Genomic DNA, 17,321 nt, shown 5'->3' on the forward strand with positions numbered 1-17,321 from the left:
AAGGGGGTACCAACTCCGGTTGATCATGTAATCAAGAAATGAGAAACCGTGCCTCGAAAGGTCATCATCTCATCTCGTATGCCAGACTCGGGAACAAAGCGTCCCGAGTCTTGTTCGCATCATAAAACACATACACACAAGCGCATGACTCGAATCTCCTGTACTTTTTCGCTCGTATCTTCATTCCCTTACTTCCGCAGCTGCTCCCGCTCCACCTCGTACATGAAGTCGAAGTAAGGCTTGTCGAAGTGGTGGATACGGACGTAACCGTCCTCACCACCAGAGGCGTAGGCGGTACCGGCCGGGTGGACGTCGATGGTGTTAAGGGGACCGAAGTGGCCACGGACACGGCCGATTTCGTCTTCGAAAACCTTGTGGTAGAAGCGAGCCTCGAATTTACCTTGGCGGGCGGAGGTGGTTGTGACATCCATGGCGGCCTGACCACCACCCAAAATCACGTATTCCTTCTTGGGAGTGATGGCGGCGGAGTTGAGGGGGGTGTCGGCGGGGTAGGTCTTCATGATGGCGAGGTTGCGAGCGGAGATAAGCTAGAAGTTGTTAGAGAAAGCCGTAGGTAAGGAACGGTTCATGTGGGCGTACCTTCGCGGACTTGTCTTTGGAGGCAGTAAGGAAGTAGGTGCGATCAGGGGAGAATTGGATGTCGTTGATCTGGTGGTCGAACTCGTGGGCCTGGACGTTCTCCAGCTGGTCACCGGTCTGCGCATCATGTCAGTTTTGTTCCATCGGGTCAGAATCCAGATAGTCGTACCTTGGGGTCGTACTGGCTGACGCTGCCATCCTCGTGTCCCGCGATGATGTACTTCGCCAGGAAACTCCACCCCGCGACTGTCGCCTTGCTGTCCTCACAGGTAATCTTCAAGCTAGGCTCATCGGCCTGGTCCTCAAGGTTGCCCAGCTGGTCATCACCGTACTTGATATCCATGACGACAATGGTACCGAGGAAACCCATACGCTTCTCCGTCACGGCCAGCAGCTTGCTGCCATCCGGGGAAAATGCGACGCGCTTCACGGCAGTCGGGAAATCCCAAACCTTCACGCACTCGCCAGTCTTGATGTTCCATAGCCGCACGGTGTTGTCTGCTGATCCAGTCGCGAGGAGAACGGTGTTGGGGCTCACGTCGACAGTCCAGATAGCACCCTGGTGACCCTGGTAGGTTCCGAGACGCTCGCCGTTGGCGGACCACCATGCGCACACATGCTTATCCTTAGCCACTGAAAAGAGGAGGTCGCCATCCTTGTTGAACTTGATCTGGTTCAGGGACCGTTCCTATAGAGCAAAAGGTCGGTGTTAGTTTCGTTGTGGATCCGGCAGGAGAATTCGAACGCACATGGCCCGAGAGCAAAATAGGCCTCATCTTGAATTGGTCGAAAATGTCCGACCGGAGATCGCAAAGAAGGGATCGACTAAGGAGGGGGTGGTTGTAAAGAGGGCGGGTATACCGGGGGGGGGTCAATCTCGTCAACCTCACTTTCTTTGACTAGTGAATTTGATCGCACACTCGCCCAGTCAGCGCCAAGACTTGACCGTATCGAATCCCGCTTTCCGGACTTAGAGTTGTTCCGGTATCTACACGTGACAGGTGCCCCTCTGCCCTAACCCTACACCCGGCGTTACTTTACTCCGGTAAGACCGTTATGATGACTCATCTGAAGATCATTTATGCCTCAGGCCACAATCCCGTGCTACAGACCTCCTTTCGGGATCCGAGATTCGTACGAGGATAAAAAGGAATGAAGGAGCACCGTGAGCGTGAGGGGGAAATTGCGAACTTACTGAGGAGGCATCGTGTTTTCTACCAGTTGCTCCAATTTGTTCCATCCTGTGCATCTAGCTGGTGAGGTTCCTTGGGATCCCGATCGCAAAGAAGGTGACCGAGGGTTCTCGCCCCTAAAGAAGCAATAATATTCATGCCGCTCTTCCCCGCCACGGGTCCCCGCCGTCACTTTTCCCTTCAGGTGCGCGCGATCAATTTTCGTCTCCCCACCCCGCGGTCTTCTTTCTCCGTGAACCACTTCTCCTCCGCACGAGGGGTTAGAGCAATTGTACGATCGGCTCCGTCTCCACCGAGTGGTTTTTTAATCCCGCCAGCCGCTGCTTCCCATCGCACCTTTTGCAGCTCCGCAATAATGGCGTCCAAGATCGATGGCACCGCCATTGCCAAGAACATCCGCGCAGGTCTTAAGGAAGAGATTGTGAAGACCCAGGAGACCAACCCCCGCTTCAAGCCCAATCTCGTCATCTTCCAGGGTAAGCTCATCGCTGGCATATGCGGATTAGGAAGGACTCAATGGCTAACCACAATTTTAATACACAGTTGGAAACCGGTCCGATTCCAGTTAGTTCCGATCTGGGGAGGAGTGCTCGAGAGAGCCCAACTAATGTGATTTATAGGTACTTATGTGCGCATGAAGCTGAAGGCCGCACAAGAGGTATATCGTGCCCTCTTATCAAACCCCCACCTTGTACTTCGACTGACACCAAATTTTTCTAGGCCAACATTATTTGCACTCTGATCAATATCCCTGAGTCAAGCACAGAGTCTGAACTCCTCCAGGAGATCACCAAGGTCAACAATGACCCCGCCGTGCACGGTATCCTGGTCCAATTGCCCCTCCCGAGCCACATGTCAGAGCACGCCATCACCTCGGCGGTCTCTGATGAGAAGGACGTTGATGGATTCGGCGCAATCAACATTGGTGAGCTGGCCAAGCGTGGCGGTCGCCCGCTGTTCACTCCCTGCACCCCGCTTGCTGTGATGGAGCTGCTGAAGGCTAGTGGAGTCGACCCCGCTGGCAAGGAGGCCGTTGTTCTTGGTCGCAGCGACATTGTCGGCAGCCCCGTTAGCTACCTGCTCAAGAATGCCGATGCTACTGTCACAGTCTGCCACTCTAAGACCCCCGACATCGCCCGCATCGTGAAGAACGCCGACATCGTTGTTGCTGCTATTGGAAAGACCGAGATGGTCACAGGCGACTGGCTGAAGCCTGGTGCTGTCGTCATTGACGTCGGTATCAACTACAAGCCCGATGCGACCAAGAAGTCCGGTGAGCGTTTGGTCGGCGATGTTGAGTTTGAGTCTGCGGCCGCCGTGGCTTCGCAGATTACCCCGGTTCCTGGCGGTGTTGGCCCCATGACTGTGGCCATGCTGCTTAAGAATGTCGTTGGCTCTGCCAAGGCATACTTCGAGAAGCAGAAGGACCGTCACATCACCCCGCTTCCCATTAGATTGGAAACCCCCGTTCCCTCCGACATTGCGATCTCCCGCGCTCAGTACCCCAAGGCCATTACTAAGGTCGCATCTGAGGTCGGCATTGCCAATCACGAGCTGGAGCCTTACGGTCACACCAAGGCCAAGGTCAGCCTCGATGTTTTGGACCGCCTCTCTCACCGCCGCAACGGAAGATATGTGCTGATTTGTGGAATTACACCTACTCCTCTCGGCGAGGGCAAGTCAACCACAACTCTGGGCCTCACCCAGGCTCTTGGTGCTCACTTGAACCGTATTACCTTCGCCAACGTTCGTCAGCCTAGCCAGGGCCCTACCTTCGGTATCAAGGGCGGTGCCGCCGGTGGTGGTTACAGTCAGGTTATTCCTATGGATGAGTTTAACCTTCACTTGACCGGTGACATTCATGCCATTACTGCCGCCAACAACCTTCTTGCTGCGGCCATTGAGACCCGTATGTTCCACGAGTCTACACAGAAGGATGGCCCTCTGTACAAGCGTCTTGTGCCTGCTTCGAAGGGCAAGCGCGAGTTCAAGCCCATCATGTTCCGCCGCCTGAAGAAGCTTGGTATCGAGAAGACCAACCCCGATGAGCTGACCGAGGACGAGATCCACCGTTTTGCCCGTCTGGACATTGACCCGGAGACCATTACCTGGCGTCGCGTGCTTGATGTCAACGACCGTCACCTGCGCGGTATTACCGTTGGCCAGGCCCCTACTGAGAAGGGCCACACCCGTGAGACTGGCTTCGATATCTCCGTCGCCAGCGAATGTATGGCCATTCTCGCGCTGAGTAACGGCCTGGAGGATATGCGTGAGCGCCTTGGCCGTATGGTCGTGGCCACCTCCCGCAGTGGTGACCCGGTTACCTGTGACGACATCGGTGCTGGTGGCGCCCTTGCTGCCCTCATGAAGGATGCCATCAAGCCCAACCTGATGCAGAGCTTGGAGGGAACTCCCGTTCTGGTGCATGCTGGCCCCTTCGCGAACATCAGTATCGGAGCTAGCTCGGTAATTGCCGACAAGCTAGCCCTGAAACTGGCCGGAACTGAACCCGATGAAGACCACGATGCTAAGACTGGCTTCGTTGTCACTGAGGCCGGCTTTGACTTCACTATGGGTGGTGAGCGTTTCTTCAACATCAAGTGCCGATCATCGGGTCTATCTCCCGATACCGTTGTCATCGTGGCCACGGTCCGTGCGCTCAAGGTACACGGTGGTGGTCCCGAGATCACCCCCGGTGGTGCCCTGCATGAAATCTACCGCACCGAGAACGTGGAAATCCTCCGCAAAGGTTGTGTCAACCTGCGCAAGCACATCGCCAATGCCAAGCAGTACGGCGTCCCGGTGGTCGTCGCGATCAACAAGTTCGAGACCGACACCGAGGCTGAGATCAACGTCATCAAGGAGGAGGCTATCGCTGCCGGTGCCGAAGATGCTATCCCGGCTAACCACTGGGCTGAGGGCGGAGCCGGTGCTGTCGACCTGGCCAAGGCTGTTTTGGCCGCCAGCTCCAAGCCCAAGGACTTCAAGCTGCTGTACGACCTGAACGGCACCATCCAGGAGCGCATCGAGCGCATCGGCCAGGCTATGTACGGTGCCGATAAGGTTGAGTTCAGCGAACTTGCCCAGAAGAAGGTGGACACCTACACCAAGCAGGGCTTCGCGAACCTCCCGATCTGTATCGCCAAGACGCAATACTCACTCAGTCACGATCCGGCCCTGAAGGGAGCGCCGACCGGCTTCACGGTCCCTATCCGCGACGTCAGATTGGCCGTTGGCGCAGGATACCTGTAAGTTTCCCCACTCTCGACTCTTTAAATCTACACATACTAACCTCGCCGTAGCTACGCTCTGGCAGCCGATATCCAGACCATCCCCGGACTGCCCACAGCACCGGGCTATCTTAATGTGGACATCGACACCGAGACTGGGGAGATCGACGGATTGTTCTAGATGGTACCTACATCCTTGTAGGCATTTTACTTTATGATTAAGGTTGGATAGATTGGAGCTTGTATATACACCCACAGGTTATTGCCGGTGGACTTTCAACAAATACATTACGAGGATACCCTGGCGTCCGATCGGAGCGGGATTCTTAGATGCAGAACATTTTCAACACTGGGAGAGGCTGGAATTCGAATCAATTGCATATTACACCTTCAAATTCTTTCCCTCTCATTAAAATGCAATGGTGCAATTCGGGAGATCGTTTCCCGAGGTCAAATGAAGATCTTCGGTGAAGCCGCGGAGGGACGCTCCGAGCTCCGGGAAAGCTCTAAAGCAGGGGCGGGTCAGTGGAGGAAGCTCTGAGGACTCTGACTCGCCTGAACACAAGATCTATCGTGAGTCAGGATCATTCTGGAGACCAAACCCGGGCAGTTGACTCCTACGAGTTCCCTTTAAGTGAAAATAAAATAAAAAACCCCACGAGTCACGAGACTGTCCGGCTTCGGCGGTTTCAACGGAGCCAACGGTTAAAGAGGAACAGTCGCGCTGATTTCCCCGGACAAGGCTTTTTCCTCCTCCCCCTTCGCCCCAGAGCTATCATTTGCATTACTTGCAAGGCTTTTCGGTAAATCCCTCCAAGTCCATTTGCCTTCTCTGCTTCCGGGAGCTCCCGTATTTCCCCGGTCTTCCCCCAGACGGAAGGGAAAAAGGGTTGGCCGAGTCCAACCGTGACGTGCATCGCGCCGAACCCGCTCCACTGACTTCCTTTCTGCCGAACATCGTACCCTCGGTTGTTGGGCTTCGGCGCTTTGCGAAAGCTGCCGACACTGGTCTCCGAACCAAACAGAGAGAGGAAATTGCGCTGACTTGTACCCGACCAGTATCATCATGAACGCCCTTCGGTCCAGTTCCGCTTTCGCACGCCGGTCCCTGGCCCCTCCTGCCCCTCTCTCTATCTCTTCTCGTCTTCTCTCTTCTTCCTCCTCCCCCTCCTCCAAGAGATCTATCTCCTCATCCTCTCTTGCTCGCCCTCAGAGACTCGCTACTGCTTCCCGCTGGTCCGGACAAATTCCTTCCCTGTACCTCAGCCAAACCCGCACGATGGCGACCGAGACCAAGATTAAGGTTAAGAACCCGGTGGTGGAACTGGATGGTGATGAGGTACGGAAACCTTCCTCCCTTTTATAGTCGGAAGACTACTTGCATTGGCGGCGTATCACAAGCCTTGCCTCGTGGCTTCGGGTGCATTTTTGTCTCGTCCGTCATCGAACGCGGGGAAAAACGGGGCTCACACGCTCTTTCATGTGCCAATCCACCTGAGCCACGGCATCGCCCAGTGCCATTGCCTGTTTGGGTTATCTCTCGCTGTCGTTCAATCACTAATTGGCTCTCTTTATCTTTGTAGATGACCCGTATTATCTGGCAAGACATCCGCAACAAGGTAAGCCGAGGAACTTGACCCCTTGTCCATCCTGGTCCAGACCGTGCATGATTAGCGTCCCCTGTTGCATCTTGCAGACTGCATGCACTTCCATGCATGGCAATTGGACCAGTCCATTCGTTGAGACTAAGGCTAACCTTTATTTTTAATAGTTGATTCTGCCGTAAGTGTCCCCAATGGGAAATATGATCTTCATAGCAGACTTCTAAAATTGCCTAATTAGGTACCTCGATATCGACCTCAAGTACTACGATCTCGTGAGTCACACCCACCAATTACGCCTGGATATCTTGCTGATCCTTCTGTCTAGGGTCTTGAGTACCGTGACCAGACCGATGACCAGGTCACCATTGATGCTGCCGAGGCTATTAAGAAGTACGGTGTTGGTGTCAAGTGTGCTACCATCACCCCCGATGAGGCCCGTGTTGAGGAGTTCAAGCTGAAGAAGAGTAAGCTTTTTTGCAATCTGTGTAACGTATCGGAAACTAACCCCCGCCAGTGTGGCTCTCCCCCAACGGAACCATCCGTAACATCCTGTGAGTGAAACCTGCTCTACAACAGACTGCGGGGTAACCAACTAACAATCTTCATAGCGGTGGTACCGTTTTCCGTGAGCCCATCATCATCCCCGCCATTCCCCGTCTGGTGCCTGGCTGGAACAAGCCCATCGTTATTGGCCGTCACGCTTTCGGTGACCAGTACCGTGCCCAGGACCGTGTCATCACCGGCCCCGGTAAGCTCGAGCTCGTCTTCACCCCCAAGGATGGTGAGCCCGAGCGCATCCAGGTCTATGACTTCCAGGGCGGTGGTGTCACTCAGTGCCAGTACAACACTGATGAGTCCATCCGTGGCTTCGCCCACGCCTCTTTCCAGATGGCTCTCATGAAGGGTCTACCCTTGTACATGAGCACCAAGAACACCATCCTCAAGAAGTACGATGGCCGCTTCAAGGACATCTTCCAGGAGATCTTTGAGAAGGACTACGCCAAGGACTTCGACGCTAAGAAGATCTGGTACGAGCACCGTCTCATCGACGACATGGTCGCCCAGATGATCAAGTCCGAGGGTGGCTTCGTCATGGCCCTTAAGAACTACGACGGTGATGTCCAGTCCGACATCGTCGCTCAGGGCTTCGGCTCCCTTGGTCTGATGACCTCCACCCTCGTCACCCCCACCGGCGAGGCCTTCGAGTCCGAAGCCGCTCACGGCACCGTGACCCGTCACTACCGCGAGCACCAGAAGGGCCGCGAGACCTCCACCAACCCCATTGCCTCCATTTTCGCCTGGACCCGCGGTCTCGTGCAGCGTGGCAAGCTCGATGAGACCCCCGAGGTCATCGCTTTCGCCGAGGAGCTCGAGCGCGCCTGCGTTGAGGTCGTCAACGACGAGCTCATCATGACCAAGGATCTTGCTCTGGCCCGTGGCCAGAAGCAGCGTGAGGCCTGGGTCACTACCAGCGAGTACATGGCCGCCGTTGAGCGGCGCCTGAAGGCCAACCTCAAGGCTCGTTTGTAGATTTTTTGCATTTGCCTTTTGCCAACCTTTCTAAATGATATCTCTTCCTCCTTAGACACCGGGGGTTCTCGCTCTATCTGCAATGTATAGCCCGCGGACGAATAAAATTTGCTTATTGAATACCTATAAAACTAGACCTTCATCGGAAAATGCCATCGACTATGGCTGAGGCCTAAGCACGCCGTCTCTGATAATTGTAGAATTAGACCTTCATCAGACAACGCCATAGACTACGGCTGAGGCCCAGGCACGCCGCTCATCCGCCACATCTTCTGTAGAGGAGTGGCTGAAGCGAACCCCAGGATATTCTCCTCCTCTCGCCCCCGTTATCGCATTAACGTAGGGGTTAGGATAGGGTAGGTTTAAAGTTTCCCCTAGTCGTGAACATTAGCCATTTCAGCCTCACCGGCGACTCCGAGCACCCAATACCTAGACGATAATAAACCCCACAGCCACAGTGGAATCTCTACCCCAAACTCGTATTAATTAACTCCAAATTATGAGGTGATCTTCTACACAGCCTACGACACGCTCTTTATTCGCAGACCCAAGCCCAGGATGCAAACCTAGAAGCCACCAACCCGACACTTCGCACCAATGTCGGGCCTGACCATTGAAATAGAGTTCATGATCTGTTCTCTGGTTGGTCAATTAGCCGGTTATGTAATGAAGTTACCAGGCGACTGATATCTGGAGTTGCCTTTGGCGAGCGCAGCAGAGATGGGACGAGTTGGGTTTCGACTCGGCAAAATTAAGGCTGTGGATCAAGATCCACAGCGATATTTTGCACGAATGACATGTGTCAATTGGGGGCCTTGTGGGATAAGGTCTGATGGGGTCCAGTGGAATGCCAAATGTCCTTGACGCAATGGGGAGGAAGACTTGCCTATTGCGGCGATGGAGGTTGGTGGCTGGGGCCAATGCCAACTTGGCGGTGATGGGAGGCCACACGGAAAGTTAGAGTAAAAGGAGATGGTCATTCTGATGTTGCAGACCTTTGAAGAACTGATTTTGGTTTTGGTTTTGATTTTCATTGTCCGCATTCTCATCTTCCGGTATTCACGCGGTTAAATATACTGCGGCATATCCACACCTCGACATCGCATACTTCACGGCATCCTGGTTTCACTCGGTGATTAGCGGATCGCCCCTGTGACTATCGTTATTTCACTCTAGCGAGGGTGCATTCGTTGAGATTTCATCTTACCGGCCACACAAATGGACTGACCCTTGTCAATACCATCTAGACCCACCACTGGTTTGGTATTGTCGAAGCTCAAGTGCTTGATCCGTGGAGATCATGCAGGTGTTGCCTGTCACGACTGCACTCACTATCCTTGCTATCTTGCTTGTCGCCATCCGTTTGTGGACGCGGATTAGACTGATCAAGAGCCCTGGATATGATGATTTGCTTGTTACGCTTGCATTGGTATGTCTCCCATTGATCATGACAAGCTCTGGAATGGAGACTGAAGGTGCACTCATTCATGGCAAGTGCGTTGCTAACCCCTCTCCAAGGCGACTTCTATCACCTTCTATGCATTCATTCTCGCCGGTAGGTTCATCCTCAATGGTATCTCTATATGACGAACTAGCGAAACTAATCCTCACCAGAACGCGAAAATGGCCTTGGCATCTCTAAGCACGACCTGTCATGGGAGATGAGAAGAACGCAGATGCGGGTAAGTCAATCTCTTCAACCTATGCCACCTTGTATTAACCAAGACCAGATGCTCTGGCTCTCCATACCATTCTACAACCTCTCCTTGACCCTTTCCAAGCTATCCGCTCTCATCCTCTACGGCCGCATATTCCATCACCGAGGCTTCCGAATCGCAAAATACGCCCTAATGACGTTCATAATCATCTCCGGTCTCTGGATGGTCATAAGCGGCTTCGTATTCTGCGTCCCAATCCATACATTCTGGTCCGGTCACATCCTAGCCGCTGAAGCCCACTGTCTCCCAGTCGGACCAGTTTGGTATGCCAATGCAGCAATGCAAATCTTCAGCGACGTCGCAATCCTAATCCTCCCCATGCCTCTCCTTTGGAAACTCCACCTCCCCCTCCGCCAACGCGCAGGCATAATGATCGTATTCGGCGTCGGCATCCTGGTCATTGCAACTAGCTCCGCCCGTCTCTACGAGCTATGGAAGATGGTAAACGGCGGCGATTTCACTAAAACAAATGAAAACGCAGCTGTCTGGTCTTCTCTCGAAGCGAACGTGTCTATCATCTGCGCTTGTCTTCCTCCCCTACATCCATTCATCTCGAGGATATTCTCACTCTGTTTCCTGCCTCAACCACTACATTCCTCACCAGTTTCAAAAGAAACCAAAAATGAAACACAACTCACTTCGGCGCACCGCAGCTTTCGAAAGGAATCCTTCTACGACCCGGGAATCGGTCCAGATGGCGGAACCTTCTACAACGACTTCTTTTACTCGGGTCCAGGCGCGTACTCGGCCAGTATCGCCAAGACAAATGACACTGAGAGAACGAACTCGAAAGAGAGAGATCCGGGAAGTGACCCGGATGCGATTCGGGTGGTGCGAGAATTGAGGGTTGGATCCGATTGTATGGCACCTAGTCCGACGCTTGTATCGGATCAGACACAGGATCGGGATTTTGAGGCGGAGAGGAGCAATGGGAGTGGGGGGGTACAGGGAGTGGTACAGGAAGTGGAGCGGGGACCTGGAATACGTCTATTGAGTGGGATTTGGGGGATTTTGAGTTTCCGGATTATAAGGAGAGAATGAATGCTCCTATCTAGGGAGTTGTATATAAAGATCACGACTTATGATTGACTAGGTATATATATGAGATGATTTAATGTTTTCTGATTGCCTTGGCTAAGTGTGATATGCCCAATTAGGGGGACGACGACGGCAATATCTCCAAGGGCCCCTAAGCGATATAGTTTGTGTACTCTTCGAAGAATATGTCATTGCCGGCGACTGACGAAGAATGATGTAGCATGCTCGAAATAATTGATCCGGCTGAGACAAGCGTAATATCCAGGCACCTCATCCTGTGGACTACAACTTCGCCTGGCGTGCCATTTGCTTTTTCTCCTCTTTGCGTAAAATCTTCTTTTGGATCTTTCCCGTATTGATATTTGGCAGATACTTGACGATCTTGATCTCAAGTGGTACTATGAACCGGCCCATCCCTGAGATCTGGAGAGCCCAGGTACGAATGTCCTGCCCTGTCGCCTTGGACTCAGAGCGTACTGTGATGCTGTGATGAAGAGTTTGGGTGTCTATTCCCATAGACAATCGGTCAGTCAAATAACTGCAGCCTCAACGATTGCAGAATGCTTTATGAGGGTCTTCTCGACTGTAACAGAGGAAATATCCTCGTGACTTAGCATAAAGGCACGTCAATTTAGGACATTCTTTCGCTCCCGCACGAGCCATCACAGAACATTTTTTTTGGCTGAGATTTAATAGTTTCAATCTCCATTTATTGCTATCAGTGTGTTACAGGGCGTAACCAGACAAATCGCTTGTAGCCAGATTTTCGGCAACTTCTAGAGAAATCTCTCAATGTATTTAAAAGAATCCCCTTCCCAATTCGGGATGTCTGAAATCGTATAGATAAATCCTCATTTGAGGGAGACCAATCAGGGACATCGTAATATGTTCAAATTCGACATAGCTCAAGTCCTAATAATCTTTGCCTCGGTTATAGGCATTGAGCAACGGCAGCCCCTTATCTATCCGCTCGATATTGATTTTCACAATACTCAATGAGCGTGGTAGATACTCCTTCCCCAGTCCACTCACATGAGGGCTAATCTGCACATTTGGCGCATCCCAGAGTGGATTATCAGCAGGCAAAGGTTCCGGATCAGTGACATCAAGCGCGGCACCACTCAAATGGCCAGATTTCAAAGCCGCAATGAGGGCACCCTGGTCGATAACTTTGCCACGCGAGATGTTGGTCACATACGGCTTGCTGATCGGGTGCTTAGAGCTGCCAGATAGCAAAGCAAATTCTTCGTCGCCCAGTAGATGGGTTGTTTGCTTGGTCAGCGGCAGCGAGACCACGAGGTGATCTAGCCCAAGGGACAAGAATGAACGAACCGATTCCTTGTCTGTGCCGTGGTGCCATGATGCTGGAATCGACCCATCAGGATCTCCAGTTCCAGGAATGATAAAGCCATTATCATGCCGCGACTCTGGGGTTGGGCGTGGGGAGGCAGTGTAAGCGTGGACTGTCATTCCCACGGCTTGTGAAAGACGGGCAACTAATGACGGTCAATCGTGCTTTATAGAAGATTGAAGTCCAGCATTGGACGCAAAATTAAAGATTCATTGTACGTACTTTGCCGCCCAATACTTCCATATCCGAGAATTCCGACCTTTTTGCCAACCTGGTCATGAATAGTTGTCGTGAATACATCTTTTTTGATATCCCATCGTCTTTCTTTCTGGGCCTCGTAGGTTCTGATATACTGGCGAGATGCGATAAGCCAGTTCATGAGAGTCCACTCCGCGATCGGCGGGCCATGGACTCCGGAGCTAGTTGTAATTGGGATATCGGTATCTGTCAAGATCGGATGACTCAAAAGATGGTCCAGGCCAGCAGACAACGTGTGAATCAATTTCAGGCTAGGTTGATACATGGGTCAGCGCTTATACATGTCTATGAGTCGTGACTACTCACTTCTTCGCGTCTTTGATGTCCGGCAGGTCCGTGAAGGTCACCAAGATGGTCGCGTTTTGGTATAATTCTGTGACAACACCCAACTTAGCTTTGGCATATCTTCAAACCCTTCATTGAACCTCTTCACTTACCAGCTGGGACTGGAACAGCTTCTTTCGGCTTCGATTGGTAGACAGTGACATCGTCATTAGGGAACACTTGCTGAATTTCCGCCACGACCCACTCTGGGAGTTGCAGAGAAACAATAAAGAGCAACCGCTCGGAAGGCAAAGGGGTTTCACCCATTTCAGCAACAATATACGTAGTGAATACCTTTCGACAATGGTGGTGGGAAGAAAGTATTTAATGATAGAGCGGGAATTTTATGGCAGGTGTCAGTTATGGGGCAGAGTGGGTGTACCGGCAAGGGTGCCGGCGGGAATAACAATCAGTAGACCAGAACACCTTATCGCATTTTGATAACGTATTTCCTGAGCGCGCGAGAACTAGTGAAATTGTATTCCGTACTACTAGTAAGGAAGCGGAAGCTCTTATTGGATACCCGGGTGAAACTGGCGAATACCTATTGGTTCGCGAATAATGGTGTGCGATTGCGATAGTTTGCTTATGAATCAAATGTTTGCCGCGCAACCCTATTGGTAAGAAAAGCCGTGAGAGATACTGGAAGGCTTGTCAGTTGAATTTTTACATAAGTCATTAGAGGGGAGTAAATATTGTAACATAGCTTCTTTATGACGGACATATGGAACAATATACTTATCTCACTTTCTGACGTGAATACTCTCTTTCAAGCAAGAAAATGGCACAGTGTAAATATATCAGAAGTAGACACCATATTCTAGCTACCTAGGTATAGACAAAAACAGAAAACAACAAATTCAGTGGATCATATACAGGATTCTGTTCCTTGTTGAAAGATCTAGTAATTAAAAATATATAATATGGAATTGTTCCGCAATGTTAAGACTGAACACAGTCCCCTTTACCAAGGGCCTCGAAATTCAATCTCACATCGAAGATTGATCGTCCTTGTACACTAAGAGCTGGTGTTGAGCTCGCTCAGGATCTCATCAGCAGCCTTCTCGGCAACCATGTAGGTAGACACAGCTGTGAAAGTACCCGGAACCTTCGGGTACACGGAAGCATCAACAACACGGAGACCAGAGACACCGCGAACGCGGAACTTAGAGTCTAACACGGCCATTGGGTCATCATCGGCACCAATGGGACAGGTGCAGGAGGCGTGGTGACCCCAAGCGCCATCCTTGACATAAGTCTCGATGTCCTCCTTGGACTGAACGGCGTCACCTGGGAGAACCTCAGTGATGTTGATGAGCTGGCGCTTGAAGGCGTCACGGGCAAGCTCAACGGCTTCATAGAGAGCAGTAAGATCGGCTGCGTAGTCGCCGACTCCGGTATCGAAGTAGTTGAAGGTGATCTTAGGCATGTCAAGGGGGTCGGCGGATTGTAAGGCAACGGTACCGGCGGTGTTGCGGGGATGAGCTTTGAGGATAGCCCAGGTAAACCAGTTATGTTCGTCGGTGGCGTTGATGCTATAGTCAGGGAAGTAGCCGCGGAAGTTGACCGGTCCACCAAAGCAGAAGATGTCGAATTCATCATCGGCCACGGAGCTCTTGTAGAGCATGGTAGCAGCGAGACCGGGGGATGAGTAGATGCCGCGGTCGCCGAGGATAGGAGACTCCCATTCGTTGATACAAGGGTCGGCCTGGTCGTGGATGCTGAAGGTGCATTTGTTCAAGCAGGAAAAATCATGTTCGATCTTGCCCTGCACGGAGATCTCATAGTGGTCTTGCAGGTTGGTGCCGACACCAGGGAGATCCTTAATGACCTTGATACCAAACTTGTTGAGTTCATCGGCGGGACCAATACCACTCAATTTAAGGATCTGGGGCGAGTTATACACACCACCGGCGACAATAACCTCACGGGATGCACTGGCGGAGCCGGGAATACCAGCAAGGGCAGACTTGGACATTGGGCTAGCTTTGTAAAGATGCTCGCCATCGAGGAACTCGACACCGGTGGCACGGGGTGGGCTGGCGGTCTCATTGAAGGTCACCTTGGTGACGTGGGTATTCATGCGGACATCAAGAGGGTACTTCTTAGAGCCATCATCGTTCTTAGCATCCCGCACAGCGATGATGAATTCGCGAGCACCGTTGCGGTGGGCATCATCAGTCGAGATAGGGATCTGGTAGTAGCCAGGATTGGTGTCACGGGCTTTGGTATCCGCATTGGCATCGCCAGCCAGCAGAGTGCCAATGTTCATGATGTTATCGGTCAAGTTACCAAGAGCAAAAGCTCCTCCCGTCAGCATATCCAGCAGCTGGGGGTCCTCCAAAACAATGCTGAGGGGCGCGGTCTCGGTTGACAGCCAGCCTTCGTAACCGTGGCCCTTAGCTCCGGGGAGCAAGTAACCATTCCTCTCCAGCTTGACAAAGTACTTGCGCATGTTTTCAGGTGTCCAAGAACTATCGCCGGTAAGGGTCGAAATGTATTCAAAGTCAGACTGGTGGGGATAGACTGCAATCAAGGCGTTGTGAGCAGTGCATCCACCAAGGGTTCCTGTACGAGGATAGAGGGTTCCTTTCAACGTTGAGCCCTCAGGAGGACTCAGGCCGGTGTATATACCGCCATCGGGTGTGTCATAGCTCGTCTTCCAATCGAGAGCCTGGCGTTCATCATCTTCATAGTGGTGCACGAAGAAGTTCCACGAGAGCTTCTCATCCTCTGAGGCTCTGGCAGAGTAGGCAGGGATAGTATAGTTGTAGTTTTCACCCTGGTCATCACCAGCCTCGAGCAGAAGTGTCTTATGACCGGCCAAAGCGAGGCGGGCGGCCAAAGGACCACCACCAGCACCGGAACCAACGACGACATATTCATAACCGGTGATGTTGACGGCCTTGGCCAGGCCGGCTGTGGCGGCCAGCAGGCCAAATAGATGGGAAAAAATCATAAGGAAAAAAAGAGTGACTATAGGTGAATTGACATTTCAAAAGGAATGTCATGGGATTCCAGATTTTATATCCAGTGTTTGTTTTCCCCCTGAGAAAGGATAGTTCGTATCTTGCATTAAAGCATTTTCACCAAAACCGTTGAAGACATGCCGTCGCCTCCACTAGCTCGTGGCGATCTACCCGCAGACAGCTTGCACAGCTGAACCTAGTACGTTTAGAGAAGCAATTCCCGAACGATCATCGATAGTTTAATAGGGACTCCGCAGCGTTACCTGTCATCCCTGTCGATCACCAAGGGGCTCCACCTTTATCGGGGGTTTCTCCTTTCTGAACTAATAATCCCTGACAAGTTTGTTATGCCAAGAAATTGTGGATTTTCTTTTTAGGGGATTCATTGCCACTCTGGCGATCCGAGGCTCACTGTTTACACCGTCTTTCTACAGTAACCTTCCTCTTCCTCCCTACAATCCCGATTTCCTCAGTTTACCTGTACGGCCACTTTTGACCAGTAATATCTGCTAGGGTTGAAGATCTATCCTGTCAGGCTGAGCGATTCGCACGGGACCCCCGACCTTTTCTTGGAACGGGTTGACAGTTGTATTCGTATTGCGGCTCGGATTGTGGGTTCCCGAAGTGGGTACCCTATGGGGTGCCCCAGTCTTCGACTTGTCAAAACTTGTCATAGGCCTCTTTGCGTTCCTTGATTTCTCATTCTATTCATTGGCTTTCATGTGGGGTCACGAGGAACATTCGGTGCAGAAAGTTCGCTTGGAAATTGCCTCGGTCGCTTTTCTTTCTCTCGTTCGATTCGAAAATGATCCTGCTATCTGACTTGAGGCCGTAATAAACAATCTTCTGTAGCTATGGTCTTAGGCTAATCATTGGCACCACCAAGAAAGAGCAATAAAGTAACAACCTATGTTGGGATTCTGCCTTCAATCGATCTTACAAAATTGCTAGGATTGCCACAGGGATATCAAGGTCACGAGCAAGCGGGGTAATATGTAGCATGGTCCACAAGTAATGCCAAAAAGTGTTGACTAGACTTGATAGGGGTTGAAATCTGTTCATCGTTCTCATAACGTTGTTTTGCACTCCTTTCATTTCAAGCTCCAGAACCAAAAAAAAAAAAAGATCTTAAAACATTCCTTGTTTTTTTCTTGGTTGTTCCTGACGTGAGATATCATGACGGAGATGTAGAATAACATTGTTCGCTATAGGATGAAAGACCGTGTTCGACCAGATCAAAGACAACGGGCTCAAAAGTGAAGTCTTTCCCATTGATTAACTCTCGAAGAGCTAAGTAGTCTAATACTTTCTCTCTTGCCAGCAATGAACACAGCTTTCAGTCATAAACATCAACTGACTCCAATTGACGCTAGCCAACCGTGTTTCGTAGAGCCAATTCAATCCTCACTGACGAGTGCCAAAAAAGACCAATTCTGGCTTTAAAATCGGACTTGGATAGATCCAGAAGGCGGTATAGTTGTTGTTGAACGGCCAAATCTCATTCGA

The 17,321-nt window shown here is 51.6% G+C and overlaps 6 protein-coding genes across 6 annotated transcripts; 3 read left to right on the top strand and 3 right to left on the bottom strand.

Moving 5' to 3' along the window:
- Window positions 1–188: 188 nt before the first annotated feature.
- tif34 (translation initiation factor eIF3 subunit i) lies at window positions 189–1,376 on the bottom strand (the record flags this gene model as incomplete). The annotated part of the gene is made up of 4 exons (XM_056887699.1): window positions 189–548; window positions 601–717; window positions 770–1,288; window positions 1,350–1,376. The coding sequence occupies 4 exons, from the start codon at window positions 1,374–1,376 to the stop codon at window positions 189–191; spliced, it is 1,023 nt and encodes a 340-aa protein (XP_056739390.1).
- Window positions 1,377–2,148: 772 nt separating this feature from the next.
- Window positions 2,149–5,204, top strand: N7443_007644 (C-1-tetrahydrofolate synthase; the record flags this gene model as incomplete). Its single annotated transcript, XM_056887700.1, has 5 exons — window positions 2,149–2,269; window positions 2,337–2,357; window positions 2,414–2,451; window positions 2,514–5,041; window positions 5,096–5,204. The coding sequence occupies 5 exons, from the start codon at window positions 2,149–2,151 to the stop codon at window positions 5,202–5,204; spliced, it is 2,817 nt and encodes a 938-aa protein (XP_056739391.1).
- Window positions 5,205–6,089: 885 nt separating this feature from the next.
- On the top strand, window positions 6,090–8,157 carry N7443_007645 (NADP-dependent isocitrate dehydrogenase; the record flags this gene model as incomplete). Its single annotated transcript, XM_056887701.1, has 7 exons — window positions 6,090–6,362; window positions 6,607–6,642; window positions 6,795–6,805; window positions 6,866–6,899; window positions 6,953–7,091; window positions 7,142–7,178; window positions 7,236–8,157. 7 exons carry the CDS (start codon window positions 6,090–6,092, stop codon window positions 8,155–8,157), a joined length of 1,452 nt encoding a protein of 483 aa, XP_056739392.1.
- A 1,300-nt stretch (window positions 8,158–9,457) lies between these two features.
- Window positions 9,458–11,068, top strand: N7443_007646 (uncharacterized protein; the record flags this gene model as incomplete). Its single annotated transcript, XM_056887702.1, has 4 exons — window positions 9,458–9,716; window positions 9,772–9,839; window positions 9,888–10,817; window positions 11,033–11,068. 4 exons carry the CDS (start codon window positions 9,458–9,460, stop codon window positions 11,066–11,068), a joined length of 1,293 nt encoding a protein of 430 aa, XP_056739393.1.
- A 757-nt stretch (window positions 11,069–11,825) lies between these two features.
- On the bottom strand, window positions 11,826–13,113 carry N7443_007647 (D-isomer specific 2-hydroxyacid dehydrogenase family protein; the record flags this gene model as incomplete). The annotated part of the gene is made up of 4 exons (XM_056887703.1): window positions 11,826–12,409; window positions 12,487–12,773; window positions 12,829–12,895; window positions 12,960–13,113. 4 exons carry the CDS (start codon window positions 13,111–13,113, stop codon window positions 11,826–11,828), a joined length of 1,092 nt encoding a protein of 363 aa, XP_056739394.1.
- Window positions 13,114–13,864: 751 nt separating this feature from the next.
- N7443_007648 (GMC family oxidoreductase) lies at window positions 13,865–15,805 on the bottom strand (the record flags this gene model as incomplete). The annotated part of the gene is made up of 1 exon (XM_056887704.1): window positions 13,865–15,805. The coding sequence occupies one exon, from the start codon at window positions 15,803–15,805 to the stop codon at window positions 13,865–13,867; it is 1,941 nt and encodes a 646-aa protein (XP_056739395.1).
- Between the last annotated feature and the right edge of the window lie 1,516 nt (window positions 15,806–17,321).

This window comes from Penicillium atrosanguineum (assembly GCF_028827265.1).
Source record: "Penicillium atrosanguineum strain IBT 20685 chromosome Unknown utg000006l_segment0_segment0, whole genome shotgun sequence".
Taxonomy (NCBI): Eukaryota; Fungi; Ascomycota; class Eurotiomycetes; order Eurotiales; family Aspergillaceae; genus Penicillium; species Penicillium atrosanguineum.